Source organism: Anguilla rostrata, chromosome 3, assembly GCF_018555375.3.
Source record: "Anguilla rostrata isolate EN2019 chromosome 3, ASM1855537v3, whole genome shotgun sequence".
Taxonomy (NCBI): Eukaryota; Metazoa; Chordata; class Actinopteri; order Anguilliformes; family Anguillidae; genus Anguilla; species Anguilla rostrata.
Window position 1 is genome coordinate 58,509,225 of NC_057935.1, and position 21,283 is coordinate 58,530,507.

Below are 21,283 nucleotides of genomic sequence, written 5' to 3' on the forward strand. Positions count from 1 at the left end.
AGTTTTTACCAGCAGCAGAAACCCGGGACGTCTGCAGGAGGGGTTTTAAACTTTTTACCGCGCTGTCGTGCGAGGAGTTGTAAAAAAAAAAAAAGCGACTAAAAGGCGTACTGGACCCAGGTGTGTGGCGGGGGGGCCCCGTGGAGGCGCCGAGAAGCAGAGAGAGCGTATGGGAGGGGGCGCGCGTTACCGTACCCCCATTAATGCGCCCCCCACCCCCCCGATTGAGTGACAGGCTGGAATGTTAATCGCGCCGCTCTCTGCTTCCTTCCCCCTGTAGCTGCCTCCACACCGGCCAAACCTGCTCTGCAACGTGTGCGGACTCTGCAGTGTGCGTCTGCACAGTGTGTGTGTGTGTGTATCAGACAGGGTGCAGTGTGGGTAATGTAGTGTTTAGTGTGTATCAGACAGGGTGCAGCGTGGGTAATGTAGTGTTTAGTGTGTATCAGACAGGGTGCAGTGTGGGTAATGCGTAGTGTTTGGTGTGTATCAGACAGGGTGCAGTGTGGGTAATGCAGTGTTTAGTGTGTATCAGACAGGGTGCAGTGTGGGTAATGCACAGTGTTTAGTGTGTATCAGACAGGGTGCAGCGTGGGTAATGCAGTGTTTAGTGTGTGTCAGACGGTGCAGTGTGGGTCTGCACAGTGTGTGTGGGCAATGCGTAGTGTTTAGTGTGTATCAGACAGGGTGCAGTGTGGGTAATGCGTAGTGTTTAGTGTGTATCAGACAGGGTGCAGTGTGGGTAATGCAGTGTTTAGTGTGTATCAGACAGGGTGCAGTGTGGGTAATGCAGTGTTTAGTGTGTATCAGACAGGGTGCAGCGTGGGTAATGCAGTGTTTAGTGTGTATCAGACAGGGTGCAGCGTGGGTAATGCATAGTGTTTAGTGTGTATCAGACAGGGTGCAGGTGGGTAATGCAGTGTTTAGTGTGTATCAGACAGGGTGCAGTGTGGGTAATGCAGTGTTTAGTGTGTATCAGACAGGGTGCAGTGTGGGTAATGCGTAGTGTTTAGTGTGTATCAGACAGGGTGCAGTGTGGGTAATGCAGTGTTTAGTGTGTATCAGACAGGGTGCAGTGTGGGTAATGCAGTGTTTAGTGTGTATCAGACAGGGTGCAGTGTGGGTAATGCAGTGTTTAGTGTGTATCAGACAGGGTGCAGTGTGGGTAATGCAGTGTTTAGTGTGTATCAGACAGGGTGCAGTGTGGGTAATGCGTGTTTAGTGTGTATCAGACAGGGTGCAGTGTGGGTAATGCAGTGTTTAGTGTGTATCAGACAGGGTGCAGCGTGGGTAATGCAGTGTTTAGTGTGTATCAGACAGGGTGCAGTGTGGGTGTTTGTTGGGCAGAGTGCGTAGCATTTAGTGCAGCAATCAGGCTTCCGATTTACAAAGACCTTCAGCGTATACGAAGCCTTTTAGCACGTGCGAAACCGATAGCTTCGCACCAACGAAGCACGCAAAACGGGTACAGCGAGCGATCATTGGTCACGTTACCGGTTTTGCGTGTGCCGAAAGGTTTTGCACATGCTAGAGGTCTCAGTAAATCAGGCCCTCAGTGCTCAGTTTTTTACGTGCTGCGGGAGGGGTGTCCTCTTGGTGGGGAGAGTGTTTTTAACCCTGCATTGTTTCGTGAGAATTTTTTGTTTTGTGCGTTTCTCGGTTTTGCCGAAAGGCTTGTTTTGTCACCACCTGGGATTTTTGCAGTATTAGTATAATGCCTAAGAAACTGGTCTTAAGGGTCACAGGTTCGATTCCCGGGTAGGACACTGCCGTTGTACCCTTCAGCAAGGTAAACTCAACCTGCATTGCTGCAGTATATATGTGCAGCTGTATAAATGGATGCAGTGTAAAATGCTGTGTAAAATGTTGTGTGAGTTGCTCTGGATAAGAGTGTCTGCTTAAGTGCCTATAATGTAATGTAATGTATTGTGGTGGAAGGGCAGGCTGACCCACTGAGTGCCCCCCCCCCCAAAGAGTCCATCAGTGTGAGGTTTGGTGTTTGCGGGGGGGGGGGCCTGTTTGTCTCAAATGGCCGCAGTGACATCACTTCCCCGTTTGCTAGCGCATTAGCGCCCCGCGGCGCGGCGCTCTCCGCGAGCTGGCGGGATCCGGTTAAGGCCCGCCCCCCTTCAGCCATTGGCCAGGTCAGCGTGTCAGACAATCTGAATGGCTGTGAGTCGGACCCTGTGAGTCAGGATCTATCTGTTCAATTTCAATTTCAGTTTCAAAGTGCATGACCAACTTTATTGGTATGACAATTATAGGCACTTGTGTTGCCAAAGCAGTGGTTACAACATGCAACTATTTACAATGAATTAGACTATGACTGTGAATTAGACTCTCACTCTCTCTTTAGCCCTCTCTCTCGCTTTTTCTCTCTCTCTCTATCTCTGCTACTTTGAAATTAATCTTTCTTTATTTCTTTCTTTCCATCCCCTTCTGTTTTTACTCAGTTTCTGTCTCATTTCCCTCCCTCTCTCTCTCTCTCTCCTCCCCAGACTCTGCTTCTCTGAGCTAAACGGCTAAAATGCTAATTTAATTTCTGCTGCTTTTCTGCTGACTGCTCCTCTGTCTGTGCGGCTCTCTGCTCATCTTACACTTGGGCTCAGCTACTGAAGCGTAACAGCGGTGTGATGAGAGACTGAGTGGAGGGAGAGAGAGGGGGGGGAGAGGGAGAGAGAGGGGGAGGAGGGAGAGAGAGGAGGGAGGGAGGAGGGGAGAGGGGAGGGGAGGAGAGAGAGGGAGAGGGAGGGAGGGAGGGAGAGAGGAGAGGGGAAGGGGAGAGGGAGAGAGAGAGAGGGGAGGAGAGGAGAGGAGGGAGAGAGAAGAGGGGAGGGGAGAGGGAGGGGGAGGGAGAGAGAGAGAGAGAGGAAGGGGGAGAGGGGAGAGGGAGGAGAGAGAGAGGGAGAGAGAGGGAGAGAGGGGGAGAGGGAGGAGGGAGAGAGAGAGAGGGAGGGAGAGAGGGGGAGAGGGAGGGGGAGAGAGGGAGGGGGAGAGAGAGGGAGAGGGGGAGAGAGGGGGGAGAGAGGAGGGAGAGAGAGGGGAGAGAGGGGAGGAGAGGAGGGAGGAGGGGAGAGAGGAGAAGGAGAGGGGGAGAGGGAGGAGAGAGGGGAGGAGGGAGGGAGGGAGAGAGAGGGAGAGGGAGGAGGGGAGGGAGGGAGAGGAGAGGAGAGGAAGAGGAGAGAGAGGAGAGGGGAGGAGGAGAGAGTGCGAGGAGAGGGAGGGAGAGAGAGATTTGAGATAAACATTGACATGTCAAACACAGAATTTACTGTACTTCAAAATAAAATAATAGACAAGCAACATACAGAGAGAGAGAAAAAAACTAACCACAGGCAGAGAGAGAGAGAGATAGTGAGTGAAGGAGAGGGAAAGAGAGGGAGAGGGGGAACTAGAGAGCGAAGGAGAGGAGCAGGGGGAGAAGTAGGGAGAGTTCCTGTGTGAATTTGGACGGCAGATCTGAAGGCAGAAGTTTGTACGCTCAGCAAATACCTTCCACATTACTCACACTGTGTGAGCTCTCTGCACAGCACACTGAGTCAGGACACACACACACACACACACACACACTCCCTCACTCACACAGCCATGCATACACACCCACACACACACACACACACACACCCTCACTCACACACCCATGCATACACACCCACCCACACACAAACACACACACGCACATGCACATACGCACACACACAGACATAGCACACACACACCCACAGGCACCCACATACACCCACACGCACGCACACACAGGCACCCACAGGCACCCACACACTCACCCACAGGCACACACACACACACACACACACCCCCACTCACACACATCTCTCTTCAGGAGTGCATCACCCTCTCCATTTCCCAGCCACTGATTCCTCTCCACTCCTTGCTCAAGGAGGCTTAAAGTTGTATTTTAAAAATAATGGCAGATCGTTAAAACGCAGTAGTATTAACAGGCGTTTTCGAGCGCTCTTGCCCGAAGGGCGTTGTCCTCCTCGCTGGGCGGGTCCAGCACCAGCGGCTGTCTTTGGGCCAGCGGGACCTGGACCGGTCCTCCATGGGCTGTGTGTGGTGCCGCGATAGGCTGGGGTCCAGGGTGTCGGGTGGTCCGGTGGCACCCGGTGCCTTTTTTCTATTGTCCCGGAGTTCTGGGCCGCACCCGTCCCCGCTCGAAGGGGGCGGGGGTGGGGGGGGTGGCGGTGGCACGGCTGAGTCATCGCCCCATTGTGTTTCGTGAGACGGGTACGGTCGCCTGCTCACGTCGCCCCGTTCCACGCCAGCGTTTTTGGGCCCGTCCCACGCACCCATCACCCGTCACCTCAGTGTGATGTCACCGGGGTGCCAGCTGGGCTGGAGGGTCGGGGCTGTCTGCTGCTCTCCTGTGCGTGTCAGACGCTTGCGTGTTTAATTCAGGCTGCTGATTGGCTGTAGAGTCCCCACACGCTATGTTTCCGAAGGTCTGAGCTGGATTCTGTGGAAAGGTAAACAACAAAATCCCGGAAAGGCCCTACGGTGTCCTACAGAATGCCCAACCTCTGCATTACCTGCCCATTTATGAGCATTATGAGCACCAGAAATTCATGGCCATTTTGTTTTTTTCAGAGTTCTAAGTCAGTGTTCTAGAACTCCGTCGCTTTCTCTCCCCAGTGGTGATTGTGACATCAGCGTTAGAATGCTCAGCTAAGAACATTCTAATAGCATGTTTAATCGCATATCCAATCGCAGAGCTCAGGGGAATGTAACCCTATTCTGAAGGAAATTGAAGTACAAGACCGAAACGTCCCAGCCAGACCACGCCATGGGCTCTCATTTACAGAACCTCTCATTGAGACCCGGAACAGGGGCTCGTCCAGGATGGGATACAGGATCCCGTTTAAAGGTAAATGTGTGACCCCTAGTGCCCCCCCCCCCCCCCCCTCACACACAGCTGGTGGACTGGCAGTTGGTAGGACAGGTGCTGGAGGGATGAGCGGGTGGTCGGTCGGCTGGTCAATCCCAAATTCCGAACAGGGGGAAGCAAAGTGATCCCCGTGCCAATGACGAGACTGACCAAATGTTCCTGACCAATGACGCGGGGAGCTTTGATTAGACGGCCAATCACGGGAACACAAACGCAGAACATTATTCATCAGATGTAGCGTCAAGTTCTCCTGCATGCAGTGCAGTGGGGTGGGGGGGTGGGTGGGGGCCTTAATATAAGGTTATTTTCCATGCTTGTATCCAACACAATAAACACAACTTCATCTGTATCAAGGATACTCAAATCTGGCCGTTGGGGCCAGGAGTGCTGCTGGTTTTCGTTCTTCCCCTTCGATCAGGACCGAGTTTAACCTGGGACACCAGGCTGAGTTAAATCTCTGGCCAGTCGGTGGCATTAATCTCTCAATTAACTGTCAGGCAGAAGAGAGAAGCAGCAGCACTGCTGGCCTGGAGGGCCAGATTGGAGTGTCCATGGGCTGCATCGGGGGTCCTCAGCCTTGCCCTGAAAGGGCCGGTGTGGGTGCAGGCTTTTGTTCCGACCAAACAGTTGCACACTGATTCTACGAATCAACCACTGGGGTCTTTGCCAAGGACCTTGATCAGGTGAATTGGGTGTTGTTACTGCTCGGTTTGAAACAAAAGCCTGCAGTGCACCCAGACCGGCCCTTTTTGGGTTAAGATCAAGGACCCCCTTGCGCTACGGGTTCACCAGCTGGACGTTGTCCTCTGTCTGGTGCCCTAAAAGTTTCGTCCTCACGTCGCCAGGGTTACTGGGAGACGTCTGCAGCTGAAAATACGGGAGGGGGAGAAAAATAAGAAACAGAAAAAAAAAAAAAAAATCCGAAATAGTTCGTGAAATATGTCGGCCATTGTGTTCCGTCGCCTCGGCTCGACCTCGAGCCGCCGGGCCGTTCCAACAATCCGTCCGTCTGTCCGTCCGTCTGTCTGGGAAAGAAGGAGGGAAGGAGCCCCCGGGGGCCAGCTCTCCATTCTCCTCGCATTCCGGTGCGAGAGCCAGCCTGTCCGCGCTGGGAAGCAGGGTGCATTGTGGGTCGCCCGGTCTGCCATTGGCTGCGCTCACCAGTGCTGTTTGTTTTGGGGGTGTCGAAAGATGGCCTTAATCCTGTCCCTCTCCAAGAATAATAGGCTTGCTTTTTTATTTTATTTACCTCCCTCCTTGCTGTCTCTCTCCCCCTTTCTTTTTATCTTTCTCTTGCAGTTTGTTCCTCTGTGTGTCCCTTTCTCCCCCCCTCTCTCTTTCTCTCATTCTTTCCCTCCCTGTCCCTTTCTTTTATTTTCTCCTTTCTCTTTTTTCCTCAGTCTTTCACTCTCTTACCATCTACCATCTCTCTCTCTCTCGACCTCACTCACAACACACACACACACACACACACAGTGTGGCTCCCTCACACACTCCTTCATGCTCTTGCAGAAGCACGTATAGAAGCCCCCCCCCCAACCCTAACCCTAAGCCCCCCCCCCCCCCACCCCGTGTGAGCAGTGGTCTTTGTGTGAGCTGCGCAGTAGGTGGGTGGCAGGTGTGTGTGTGTGTGTGGGCCTCAGTGTTGACTGTGAGATCGGGCGGGGCTTCTTAAAACACGTAGCGCGGCATTGTGGGTAATTAAGGGGATAAGCGGAGGAAACTCCAGGGGAAGCCAGCTGTGCAGGACCAGGAACCGGCCGCTTGCCTGTGACTCCTGGGGCTCGTCTGCCCGACTGTGTTTGGCGTCTGCGGCTTTGCCCGGTTTCTGGAAGTTTCTGTGGGGCTCGGTCACGCGAAGGGCCTCCGAACTTTGATCTGAGTTCTCCCTGCAAGCACCACTGTCTGACGCAGCCGTCCAATTTAAACCTCAAACAGGCTTTTTATGAAGGCCTGATAAAGTTGCATTGTGTGTGTGTGCGTATGTGCTCAGGTGTGTGGGTGTGTGCCTGCGAGTGTGTGGCTGTGCATGTGTGTGTGTCGGTGTGTGTGTGTGTGTGTGTGTGTGTGTTCAGCACTGTAGTTCAGGCCAAAGATTCGCGAGGTGACAAAATCATTTTAGAATGTTGCATAGAGGAGTTGCAGGAGTGTGAACTGCCCGTCTCAGATCGTCTGATGCTGGCCCTTGACCTGTGCAGGCCATAGTCCAATCGCAGATGGCGAGTTTTAGAACATTGCAAAGAGTCGCCAGTTGCAGCTCATCACAGATCTTTGGTGTTGAGCTGGTCACACGGTCTGTCAAAAGCGCCACTTTTTTTTCTTCAGTAACCGAAAGACAGCAAAAAGTTAGGTAGCGACGCTTCAAATAATACAGAAATACCATAGTGTTAACCAGTGTTCTAATTGGACCAAAATACGTGCCGGTACCTACTCCTCAAAATACATACCAGTGTTTCCTGTGGAACTGATCTCTTGGTGTGGTGGTGTCTGAAGGGGGGGGGGGTGTAGCAAAGGCGAGTTTAAGACTATGAAAGCATAACCTCTTAAGACTTCTTAAAGGTTTTTTTAAAAATATCTAAATCTATCTTTTAGCTCTGACGAGCTCTTGATACAAGGAATAGCAGTTTGCAAGAGCTAAAAAGTAGTTTTAGATGTACTTTAAAACCATAAAAGGTTTGTTAACCCATGTATTGTTTGTGAATGTTGAAGAAAAATAGGCCTGTATTTTGAGTTATGGTGGGGTGAGAACAATTAAAAGAGCACATTGTCCATCTAGAAGTTCACAGAGATTCAAGATTAAGTCAAAGTTTACTAAAAGAGAGGAGAAGAAGAGTTATGGAGGTGTTGAGTCTGAGGAAAAAAGGGAGGAACAGACCGGTTGTGAGAGAGAGAGAGAGAGAGAGAGAGAGAGAGGTGGAGGGTGGGATGAAGGGGGTTGAAAGGGGGAGAAAACGAGAAGGACAGGTCATGGGAGAACTTGAAACGTCTTGGCCCGGAGTCCGATTTGAAAGAGAGGGGCGTTAAAAAAAAAAGGCATCGGCCCTGGTTTTCACGGCCTCCTGGAGCCTCTGTCCCTGGCGTCGAACGCAAATAAAACAGTGTGAAGCTGTCCCGGCCGGGAAGAGGGGCGTGGGGGGGGGGGGGTTCGGGGGTTTGGAAACCCGATTCTTCACCCAGCCTCCTGTTTGTTTTGTGTCAGTTCCTTCGGTTCCTCTGCGGGCTGTAAACCAATACACACATGCCCCCACCTCCCCTGGCCCCCCCCCTCTCCCCCTTCACCCCCCTCCCACAGGCTGGCTTTTCCCATGTTCACCCAAGAGAGGCTTTTCACAAACAAAACCCCCTCTGCCCTTATCAAAATGTTTCTCTTTCTTTAAAGTGCTGGGGAAAGAAACCAGAGATGGACACACACACTCTCTCTCCCTCCATGATAGACACTCTCTCTCTCCCTCCTTACTTTGTTTTCTCTCTTTTCTATCCCCCTTTCTCATTTTTCTTCTGTCTCTTTCTTTCACTCTTATTTTCATCTACCTCTCTCTGTCCCTTACCCTCTCTCTCACATGCGCTTACACACCAACTTTACACAAGAGTTTACTTTACACTAGCCTCTCTGTCACCAACTTTACACGAGAGTTTACTTTACACTAGCCTCTCTGTCACCAACTTTACACGAGAGTTTTCTTTACACTAGCCTCTCTGTCACCAACTTTACATGAGTTTACTTTACACTAGCCTCTCTGTCACCAGCTTTACATGAGTTTACTTTACACTAGCCTCTCTGTCACCAACTTTACATGAGTTTACTTTACACTAGCCTCTCTGTCACCAACTTTACATGAGTTTACTTTACACTAGCCTCTCTGTCACCAACTTTACATGAGTTTACTTTACACTAGCCTCTCTGTCACCAACTTTACATGAGTTTACTTTACACTAGCCTCTCTGTCACCAACTTTACACGAGAGTTTACTTTACGTTAGCATCTCTGTTGTCAACATTAACATCAGTGTTTTTGCCACCACTGCATCACAAGTCTGACTTTTTTAGAGTCCTCTTTTGCTGACGAGCCCATAAAATAAAAAATAATAATAATAAAATTCGGTGTGGCCCTGCGTTCACAAAGCCTCTTGGAAGCGGAGAGCTGATCTGGGATCAGCTTTGCCTGTTGGTCCCGTAATGCACCAGGCCAGGGCACGGGTACGGAAGTCTGATCTGAGATCAGTGCTCTCGTACTCTGAGATGCACTCTGAACACAGGCCCTGGTTCCCAGGGCTTTTATGAGCTTTTCTGTCTCTCCGCGGCGACCCTTGTTTTCATTGGCCCAGCCGTCAGGTTTCTTTGCCAGGTGCATGCTGGGACGCGGTGGGACCACACCAGAAGCGCCGTGGTGTCGTTAAAGCTTGTATTTGGAGCACAATGACGCACCTCAAATTACTATTTATTAATCAAAGTATATCGCAGGGCGCACACACCATTCACTCACCACTCCAGTTAGTCTCCAGTTAGCCTACCTGCATGTCTTTGGACTGGAGTACCTGGAGGAAACCCATGTGGACACGGAGAGGACATGAAAACTCCACAGAAAAGGACCCAGACAGGGCTATTATTATTATTATTATTATTATTATTAATAAATGGCATTTAAGGGCATTTAGCTCCTGAAAGTGATTATTAAATTGGCTTAATGTCTTCTAATATCCACACCACTAAAAATCCCCCCTGATGTGCAAAAATACAGATATTTTCACTTGGCCCTGGAGTCCAAGACGCTCTCTCTCTTTCTCTATCTCTCTTTTTGCCTTTTCACCCACTCTCACTCTCTCTCTGGCAGACAGCTTGGAGCTTAGCCTGGAACCAAGTCATGAACTCTGGGTTCGTAACGGAGATGAAGAGAATTCCGTGCTCTGGAATCCGTATTTTTACCCGCTGTATGTTATGCTTTCTCCTCGTCATACCCCTCCTCTGGGTATTTTTTTATCATTTTTATTTATTTATCTTTGATTGAGCGCCATTTTGTTTTTCTCTGGTGTCGGATGCCGTCTGATACCTTGTTTCACTTCATCCACCGGTGGTGTGGGAGGAAGGGACAGAGCTGCCCGGGAACCAGTCGGGGGGAAAGGTTGACTCGTCTAGCCCGAACGGGAAAGGGGGGGGGGGGGCACGCATGGAAAGATCGGCATGCCGAAGAGCCGAAATATGTGTTGGCTGAAGGGGGGCAGTTCCGCTGAAAATGATTAGTTTTCTTTAATAAATACATATTTTTGTGTTACTTTGATAAAGAATCCTTATCCAGGATTCCGCAGACTACACTTTTTTTTGTTGTTTTTTTTCTGCAGATGGAAATGGTTTCCATGACGTTTTTCAGGTTGAGTACCTGTGGGACCAACAATATTTGCCCCTCCTGGGACTTGAACCTGCAACATTATGTGGGTTCTGCGTACGGTTTCCTTAACCACTTGGCCATATGTGGGCCGTATCAGCAGCAGTTGTCATAACTACGGGAAATATTACCCTGACGAGGTCCACAGCTTGGATTTTGAGGTGCAGCGTCTGAATGGAACTGAGAGTGGAACCGTGTCACATGACCTGTGTGGCTGAGGTCACATGACTCAATTCCGTGTCGATTCTTTGATCTGTTCTGTGGGTAATCAGAACTGAGGTGGGAAAATGGCGAGCACTGTTGGGCTGAATGGCCTGTTCTCGATGTGATGTTATGTCAGGTTATGTTATGAACGTGTTCACCGGGTGTAACAAGAATTTCCGCAGTTACTTCTTCTTTTTTTTTTTTTTGGTGCTTCAGAATCGAACCACGAGCAGGTTGGGCGTGGGATATTTTTTAATTTTTTTTTTTGTGAAACCATTTTTCCGTCCCCCCCGCGGCCCTTTGGGGGCTATTTTTAAACCCCGCTGAGGACACGCCCTCGTCACTTGTTTCCCAGAGGGGAAATGTGCCGCCCTGTTTCTGAAATCTTTGATTCCACATTTTTTTCCGGGCGGGACGTTTGGCTGTGTGTGTAATGGCGGCTGAAAGAACGTGCTGTATTAGCCGCGACAAACAGGGGTGTACGCTGTCCTAAACTGGCACCCCAGGCCCCTCAGTGTGTTCACAGAGTCACAGGTGGTTTGGGACAGCCCTGCGGGACGGGGGGGGGGGGGGGGTGGGGCGGCGGCGCTTGGGCTGCTCGGGGCAGATATGGAGCATTGGATGGCTGCTGCGGAGGACCGATAGTGGGGGGGTCCCTGGGGGGGGGGGCGTGCCCCCCTTATCTGAGCGTATGTGGCATCCACGCCAGGCCGCAGTTGCAGGGGATTATGGGTACGCGCTCACAGCAGAGTTGGGCTTATCTCAGACACTGGGGTGGGCAGCCGAGCTGTGCGTGAGTGTGTGAGAGAGAGGGACACGTGACCTGTTTTGATCACGGTGCTGAGATGTGTGACCTGTACTGAGCACAGTGTGTAGTGTAGTGTACTGAACACGGTGCTGAGATGTGTGACCTGTACTGAGCGCAGTGTGTAGTGTAGTGTACTGAACACGGTGTATACTGTACTGAACACTGTGTTGAGATATGTGACCTGTACTGAGTGTAGTGTACTGAACACAGTGTATACTGTACTGAACACTGTGTTGAGATATGTGACCTGTACTGAGTGTAGTGTGTAGTGTAGTGTACTGAACACAGTGTTGAGATGTGTGACCTGTACTGAGTGTAGTGTACTGAACACAGTGTATACTGTACTGAATACTGTGTTGAGATATGTGGTCTGTACTGAGTGTAGTGGGTAGTGTAGTGTACTGAACACTGTGTTGAGACGTGTGACCTGTACTGGACACAGTGTACCCAGTACTGAGCACAGTGTGCTGGTGTACAGTGCAGAGATGTGTTAGCGGTGGCTAGCATGGACACGTGGTAGCAGTTCAGGCACATAATGTCAGTCCGAGCTGCCCGCTGGTGATTCCAGTCGGGTGCTCCTTTGCATTTTCTCTGTTTTTCCTCTACTTAAGTATTTATTGAAAAAAATAATTAGTGGGTGGCACGGCGGATTTCCTCCAGGTACTCCGGCTTCCTCCTACGGTCCAAAGACATGCAGGTCGGCTAATTGGAGACTCCAAGTTGCCCATAGGCCCATAGAGTGTGTGAATGGTGTGTGTGTGTGTGTGCGCGTGTGTGTGTGTCCTGCGATAGATTGGCGACCTGTCCTGGGTGTGTTTCTGCCTCTCGCCCAATGCAGGCTGGGGTATAGATAATGGGGGGAAAAAAAGATAAATTATTCATTATTGAACCAGATTAACCAGGCCAGCTGTCAACCCAGTCCTGTTTCGCACTGACCTGGGGGATCAAAGAGCAAAGAGTGGGCATGGCAAGGAATGGCCATGGCAAGCCAATCAGATAGGATTGCAAGGAACTGACTCGCTAGCCAATCGGATTACAGGAATATGATTAGCTGGCCAGATGTAGAGAGCAGTTTTGTTATGGGAATTTGTCCAGGTGCACCACCGGAGTTTTAGCGAACGTCTGTTTTTCAGTCTGTTTCTCTCAGTCTGTTTTTTCCCACCGCTTGTGTGCTTTGGCAGTCCCAGCGCCTGTTTGTCGTTTCAAAGTGGCCAGTCTTACAACGAAAACCGGAATGGCCTTCCTTACCCCCCCCCCCCCCCGCCCCCCCCCCCCCCCCCCCGCTCACGGCACTGAGGAACAAGAGAAACCCTTTTCCAAAAAAACGATGGTCACAAGTTCTCTGGGAAAGAAAAAGCTTTGGCGCCGTGGTTCGAGAGGGGAGAGAGAGGGGGGAGAGAGGGGGGAGAGGGGGAGGGGGGGACCCATTGTTCCGCCCGGCGACAACATTGTATTTTTTAAAAAACCTGCCTGACCTGTGGCTGTTCCCCTGCGCTGACCCTGGCCTTTCCCTTTGTTACAGTGTCGAGGAGCGCTAGGAGGCAAGGCTGTTTGTGTCTGTGGGGGGGAGGGGGATGGGGGGGCACTCTGACTATTTAAAAAAAAAAAAAAAAAATGGAGATCACCATCTGCCACATACAATTCAGTTTAGTCACAGCAAAAGACAGGTACATACGCACCTGGTTCCTTGAATGGCCTGAATCCTGTTCCCTGCGTGTATTCCTATTTCATATTTCAGATTCTGTCGTATGGCTTATTAATCCTTGCCCCTCCCTGGACCGACCAGTTTTTCGTGTGATAGTCGGATTCACACTTGGGCTCATATTCTTTCCCCTAACCCCCCCCATTTCGTCTTCTGAGATTCCGTGCGAATAGGAAGTGCCGAAAGCGACCTCGTCCGTGTGGCCATTTTGTTTTGTTTTTTTCTTCTTGTTGCCGTATCTGCTCTGGTTTTTTTTTTTTTTTTTTTTTACTGTGTTTTACGAATCTTTGCACACTTTGCCATCTTTGCTCTAGGGTTGCCTGATTGCCGGATTTGTTAATGTCTGGTCTGAATAATTTGGCTGCAAGTTTGTGATGAACTTCTATCTCTCTCCGTCCCCTCTCCCCTCTCCCTCCCCCTCTTTCTCCGTCCCCTCTCCCCCCCCCTCCCTCTGACCCCCCCCCCCAGCCGCCCTGCCCTCGCTCATCCTGACGGCCCTCTTCAAGCCCTATCAGAGGGGCATTTACTGCAACGATGAGAGCATCCGCTACCCCTACAAGCGCGACACCATCACCCACGCCACCATGGCCGCCGTCACCATCTCCTTCTCCGTCGTCATAGTGAGTCTCCTGCTGTCTCTCTCTCTCTCTTTCTCTCTCTCTCTGTCATCATCATAGTGAGTCTCCTGCTGTCTCTCTCTCTCTCTCTCTCTCTCTCTGTCATCATCATAGTGAGTCTCCTGCTGTCTCTCTCTCTCTCTCTCTCTCTGTCATCATCATAGTGAGTCTCCTGCTGTCTCTCTCTCTCTCTTTCTCTCTCTCTGTCGTCATAGCGAGTTTCCTCCCATCTCTCTCTCTCTCTGTCGTCATAGCGAGTTTCCTCCCATCTCTCTCTCTCTCTCTCTCTTGCCATCATCATAGTGAGTCTCCTCCCATCTCTCTTTCTTTCTCTCTCGCCATCATCATAGTGAGTCTCCTCCCATCTATCTCTCTATTTCTCTCTCTCTTTCTCTCTATCTCTTGTGTCTATCACTCTCTCTCACTCACTCATGCACACACACACACAGTCACTGTTTCCCTCTCTGGAAGATTCCTTCTTTCATTACAAACACACTCTCTTTCTCTCTCTCTCTCACACACACTCTTTCTCTCTCTTTCTCTCTCTCTCTCACACACACTCTCTCTTTCTCTCTCTCTCTCTCACACACTCTCTCTTTCTCTCTCTCTCTCTCACACACACTCTCTTTCCCTCTCTCTCACACACTCACGCATACACATCTGTTTTGGGGCTGTATGCATTCAGTTATTAAATTATAACATTAGAGAGGAGACAACTGGAAAAATGGCCTCTTATTCCCAAAAAGAGTGTTTGTTTGGGTACAAAGATTCTCAAGCGGTTATTTTGAGGACTCAATCAAATTTAGAAAAGTAAATCATCGTGCTAAGAATACACAAGAGGCCAAAGTTAAAAAGAGCTTCTTGAAAAGTTAAAAAAGAAAATCAGCAGTAACTCTGACTGAATTGGCCCGATTCCTGGGTTAGTAATGCTGGCGATGAACTCCGTATCCTGTGCAGAAAGACAATTACCACGGAAACGGAGCCTGGACAAGTCACGCAGTCTGCCTTTTACTGTGTGTGCAAGTCCAATCAAAAATGTGAGGCTTCACTGACCCTTAGAAGTGAGGGGTTTTCCTTTGGAATGTTTTTGTAAACAAATTCAGTGTTCTAGAACGTTGTTGCTTTCAGTCGCCAGCAGTGATCGTGGCGTCAGCATTAGAACGTTGAGATGAGAGCACTCTGATCACGTATATTATGTGCTCTTACATTGAATTAAGCTCTGTGTGGGACAGTTTGAATGACACGGACCACCGAAATATCTGAATGCGGCCCCATTTAAATCATTCTCACAAGCAGATTTGCAGCCGCAGTCTTGCAGTGAGCCGGTTAATTTTGGCGTACGTCCACATGCCCAAAATACAGAGAGACGCATTTTGCAAGTTTAGGCAGACAAACATTGCAGGAGTGGAATTTCCCCTCTTCGTAATGACGCCATCTTCCTGCAGTAATCGCTGGAAAAGAAGTTTCCCCTCTCGGAGGGAACTGGCTCTCCTTTCTGTACACTGCTACCATTAATGCCATCTCTCTTTTACGCATCTCATCGAAGCGTCACTAACTTTGTGCGTAAATCTTTTCTGTAAACTTGTTTTGTTTGTACTTCCTGTCCTTTTTCCTTTTTTCCCCCCTCAATATTTATGGACTTCCTGTGTGTATTATTATTGTTGTTACTTTATGCACTTCCTCTGTGTGAGTTTTGTGGTGTCCGGTTGGAATTTCGTGTGTGTGTGTGGGAGTGAGTAAGTGTGTGTCTGTGTGTGTGTGTCTGTGTGTGCAAGTGTTGCAAGTGTGTGCGCGAGTGTGCAGGTGTGTGTGTGTGTGTGTGCACGCGTGGGTGTGTGTGTATATGTGTGTGTGTGTGTTTGTGTGTGTGTGCGAGTGTGTGCATGTGTGTGTGTGTGTGTGTGTGTGTGTGTGTGTGCGAGTGTGTGTATGTGTGTGTGTGTGTGTGTGTGTGTGTGCGCAGGTGTGTGTGTGTGTGTGTCTGTGTCCCTAATGGTCCTCCCGTGTGTTGTGGTCAGATAACCTCCGGTGAGGCCTACCTGGTCTACAGCAAAAAGCTGCACTCCAACTCCAACTTCAACCAGTACGTGGCGGCGCTCTACAAGGTGGTGGGCACCTTCCTGTTCGGCGCGGTGGTCAGCCAGTCGCTGACGGACCTGGCCAAGTTCACCATCGGCCGCCCGCGCCCCAACTTCATAGCCGTCTGCGCCCCCAAAGTCTGCAACGGCTACATGCTAAACATCAGCTGCACCGGCAACTCGCACAACGTGACTGAGTCCAGGTACGAGAGCCCCCCGAGGGCGGGGACGCTGCTGGTGGTGGATTTGGATTTGAAATTTGGCTCCCCCTGCTGGTCGGAGGAGTTTTCAGCAAACTGTCCCATGTTGATGGGCGGGGGGGCAGTGTGTATTGCAGGAAAAACATTTTTTTCCGGTGCAGTTCATTAATGGAAAAATACATTTTTCTACGACTAAATCAGATGTCAGTTTATTTCCTGAATAGGCTGGAATTTACCCAGGATTCATCCCAACTTTGATTGACAGCTTTGCTTCCTCTTCGACTGACAGTGCTTACTTCCTTCTTGTTTTTTTTCCCCCCTCATCTTTTTATTTATTTTTTGTAATATTTTAGTTGCCATGCGTAGTCCCACACATACACGCGTGCACACTGGCTTGCCCATTTCACAAGCTAGCGATGGACTAACACACGCATCGTGATCCTACACAGCACAGCCACACCCTCCACCCACCCCCCACACACACACACACACACACACACACACACACACACACACACACCACACACACACACACACACACACACACACACACACACACACACACACACACACACACCACACACACACACCCACACCACCCACACACACACACACACACACCACCCACACCACACACACCCCCACACACCACACACACACACACACACACACACACACACCACACACACCACACACACACACACTCACACACACCACCACACACACCACACACACACACACCACTCACCACACACACACACACACACCACACACCACACACAACACACACACACACCTACCACCCCACCACGCACACACCACACACACACCACACACACACACACACACACACACACACACACACACACACACACACACCCGCGCACACACTCACACACACACACACACACACACACACACACACACACACACACACACACACACACTCACACACACACCCACACACCACACACACACACACACACACACACACACACACACACACCCCCACACACTCACACACACACACACACACACACACACACCACACACACACACACACACACACACACACCCACACACACTCACACACACACCACACACACACCACACACACCACACACACACACACACACACACACACACACACACACACACACACCACACACCACCCCACACACACTCACCACACACACACACACCACACACACACACACACACACACCACACCACACACACACACACACCACACACCACACACACACACACACACACACACCTCACACACACACACACCACACACCACACCACCAACACACACACACACACACCACACACGCACACAACCCACACACACACACACACACACACACCACTCACACACACACCACACACACACACACACACACACACACACACATGCGCCAGTCTCTTACACTGCCGTTGGCGTTCCTCAGATGTGTGTGATTTGTAGCCTCCCAGTAAACCCCAAATCCGCCTGTGCCTCACAGCTGTTCATTAGCGCCTGCTTCGCTCGCCCCGTACCGGAATCAAGAGGCGCATGTGGATTTGGGGGAGGGAGGGCGGGAGGGGGCAGGGGGGTGGGTCCTCGGGCTGTTCCAGGCTCTCTGGATGCATCCCCGCCCTGGGAGGGTAGCAGCCAGCAGGTGGGGCGCCCGAAATAAAACCCAGCTGAGCGGGGGGGTGCAGCACACAGCGTGAGCTTTTCCTTTCTTTTTTCTTTTTGACTCATCAAAAAATAAAATCATTTCTCGCAGGGTAAGGCATGCAGGCCCCCCCCCCACTGCTCACACCCACAGGACGCACTCTGAGTGTTACACACCCTTACCCCCCCCCACCCCGACAACATGCCCCTCCCTCTGCCCCCGCCCACGTAGAGCAGCTGGCAGCACTTCCTGTGGAGGTGAACACATGCTTGTCTTTTTTACCTTTTTTTCTCTTTTTGGTGGAGTACATTGCAGAAAGCCAATGGGCGCACACACACACTCTCACACATACTGACACACACACACACAAACGCGCTCACACACATGCACACGCACACGCACACCCACACACACACACACATACACACTCTCTCTCTCACATACTGACACACACACACACATACGTGCTCTCACACATGCACACCCACACTCTCTCTCTCACGTACTGACACACACACACAAACGCGCTCACACATGCACACGCACATGCACATGCACACACGCACACACACGCACACACACGAACACACACGCACACACACACGTGATTGGCCAATGAAAATGAGGAGAAAAGAAAGAGAAATCTGAGTTGAAGATGAATATCAAGTACAAATCAAATTCATTTATTTTTATTTAAATTTGTTGTGTGGACCGGGTTTAGAAAAAAAGCTGATTTTTGGGGTTTCATACTTGCCTCCTTTTCCGTCATTTCCCTGTTTCTGTACAGCGTCTCTGTGACGGTGTCTCTGTAAAAAAAAATTAAAAATTAAAAATTTCGCCGTAAAAATAAAGTTGGATTGAACTTCTGCTGAACGTCAGTCCGGGCCGCCTGAGTCTCTGCCCCTTGTTCTGCCACAGATGCCACACACCTGTATAAACTGGGACTTGGCTCACCTAGCACTGAACTCCCAAGCCTTTATCCTGGGCCCTACCGACGCCACATCAAACAGTAAAAATCCTCAAAGCCGTTTTTTTATACTTAACGCGCCACGCCCTTAATCCCACACTCGCATCTTCTGTGGCTCTGAGCACCACGTGCAGGTCTATGTGCATCTTCTGTGGCACTGAGCACCACGTGCAGGCCTATGTGCATCTTCTGTGGCACTGAACACCACGTGCAGGTTTATGTGCATCTTCTGTGGCACTGAACACCACGTGCAGGTCTGTGTGCATCTTCTGTGGCTCTGAGCACCACGTGCAGGTGTATGTGCATCTTCTGTGGCTCTGAGCACCACGTGCAGGCCTATGTGCATCTTCTGTGGCTCTGAGCACCACGTGCAGGTGTATGTGCTCAACGCGGCGAGTTGCGACGGCTTGGCGTCGTCTCTGTCCCTCGCCCGGACGTTTGTGTGGGCATGTAATTATTTTAACAGGGTTCCCTGTCTCTCGATTCAGTGAGCTTTATTGGTGTGAAATGCATATAGAACGTATTTCCAAAGCAAGCAGGAAAGATGCAAGAAATAAGGTGTGTAACAGTGGAAGTAAAACATGAACAGTAGTTAATACTTCTGTAATTATATTATTGGAGTTCAGATATAATTAAGTTAAATAGTGAAAGTGTAAACTCTCTCTCCCTCCCTCCCTTTCTCCTGCCCTCCCCCTCTCTCTCCCTCTCTCTCTCTCTCTCTGTGTCCTTCCCTCTCTCCCTCCCCCCCCCCCCAGGTTGTCTTTCTACTCTGGCCACTCCTCCTTTGGGATGTACTGCATGCTGTTCCTGGCGGTGAGTGCCCGTGATGACCGAGCCTGTGAAAAACCTCGCTTGTTGTTGCCGTGGCTACTGCATCGTCATGACGAAGTTCCCCTCGCACGGATGCAGCAGGCAGCGGTGCAAATTGGTGACCAGTGTAGAGGGGGGTTGGACAGCAAGCCAAGGGAGAGGCATAACTCAGATACCCCAAAAAAAACCCAGATCACCCCGATTCTGTGGTCTGTAGCACTGTTTCACCCAACCCTGGTCCAGTAGAGCCAGAGGGACTGCAGGTTTTCATTGTGACTCAGCACTTAATTCTATCAATTAACCCTTTGAAGAGCAGGTCTTTTGGAATGTTTTTCAAAGTTCTAAAGCCGCGTTTCCACCAAAATTACCCGGAACTTTCAGTCCCAGGAACTACTTTACCAGGAACTAAAATGTTCCTGCAGCCAATGGTTGTCTGCGTTTCCACCGGGGTCTAAAGTACCGCGAAGATTAGGCAAATTAGCCCACTGACGTTGTCGTAGGTCCATCTGTCATATAACCGGGACAGCCCGGAGGGGTTTATTTCACTTATATACAACGGGTTACCAACAATGACTATATATGGTTACTTTTGTATTTATTGATTTTCATATATCCTCTCAAACACATTCATTATGTTTTTATGCGAACATTCGCTTTCATGTCTTGACATCCGAAGCGACAGAATGCATTCACATTTATATGTATAACTGGTAACAACAGCAGAAAACATGCACACGTTGTAAACAATTTGCTGTTTGATTACTTTCTCGTCGTCAATTCCATATAGGCTAATGGCAAAATGACAAGAATAGAACGAAAACTCGGACTTGCGTGAAAATGTAAATTAGTAGTGGTACAGCCACTGTTTGCTTTCCTTCGAAGTTACTGCTAGCCGAGCAGCGAAGTGTGCCCTCCAGATGCGAACTATGCACCATAAATTAGTCCATAGTCTTCCTGGTCTTTTCGTGGAATTGAAAAATGGCAGTAAAATTGAGTAAAATTACGGCAGTCTGAAAAAGCTAAAGGGAAGATTACTAGAATTAACCTGTTATTTTACCCGGACAAAAAGTGCGGAAGGCGATTTCCAGTTTGCTTGTACTGTATCACCAATGTTAATTACGCGGAACTACCGCATACCTCACATAACTGTATCAAACGTTTTGAGTCAATTACAACGGGCTAACAAAGAAAATCCGGAAGAAAATATTCAGCAACCGAATTAATCCGTTTGAATGTTTTGGTAGCCTACGTAATATGCTGTCCCAGCACGAATGCTTAGCATTTTATAAAACGAATACTAAAGCAAGAAAAGAACAGAAGAGCACACGTTATAATTCCAAGACGTTGACAGGCTATAACCAAAAGTAGGCTACTGCGCCGCATAACATACAAGTTTGATTTGAAGTTATTATGAAAATAAATTGGTTTGCCGCTGCATATTTTCAAACATGGCGGGTAATGGCGGAAAATAAATACAACACAAATGTTGCGAGTACTCGACCAATCAGAAATGTTCAGCGCTGCAAGCGCCACCCAAAAGGTTCCTGTACTTTCGGAAAGTACTACCCCTCGAGCAGGAACGTTTTGGGGGGTAAAACAAAGCCCCCAGAACTAAATTTAGACCCTAGTTCCTGCGGTGGAAACGCACTGAGTTCCTCAAAAGGTTCCTAGTTCCGGGGTATAGTTCCTGCGGTGGAAACGCGGCTTAAGTCAGTGTTGTGGAACTCCTTTCAGTCACCAGCAGTGATTGTTACATCAGCATCAGAATGTTCAGTTGGTTGCTGGTTGTTGATTGGTTGAACGTGAGCACCGGCAGACCCTGCAGGACCAGGATTGGAGGAGTCCTGCTGTCCTGCTGTTGCAGCTTCTGCTGGGTTTTCTGCGTCGCCACAGTCCTGTGTGCCGGTGAAATGTGGAATTATGCATTTCAATCTGAGACTGAAGGGG

The 21,283-nt window shown here is 49.9% G+C and overlaps 1 protein-coding gene across 1 annotated transcript in view; it reads left to right on the top strand.

Annotated features, from left to right (window-relative positions):
• The window catches only part of plpp2a (phospholipid phosphatase 2a), a 31,845-nt gene that overhangs the window by 8,589 nt on the left and 1,973 nt on the right, over nt 1–21,283 (top strand). The window contains exons 3-5 of the mRNA XM_064328720.1: nt 13,466–13,617; nt 15,633–15,895; nt 19,282–19,339. Of these exons, the coding sequence (XP_064184790.1) occupies nt 13,466–13,617; nt 15,633–15,895; nt 19,282–19,339 (473 nt within the window). The remainder of the gene's footprint in view (nt 1–13,465; nt 13,618–15,632; nt 15,896–19,281; nt 19,340–21,283) is intronic.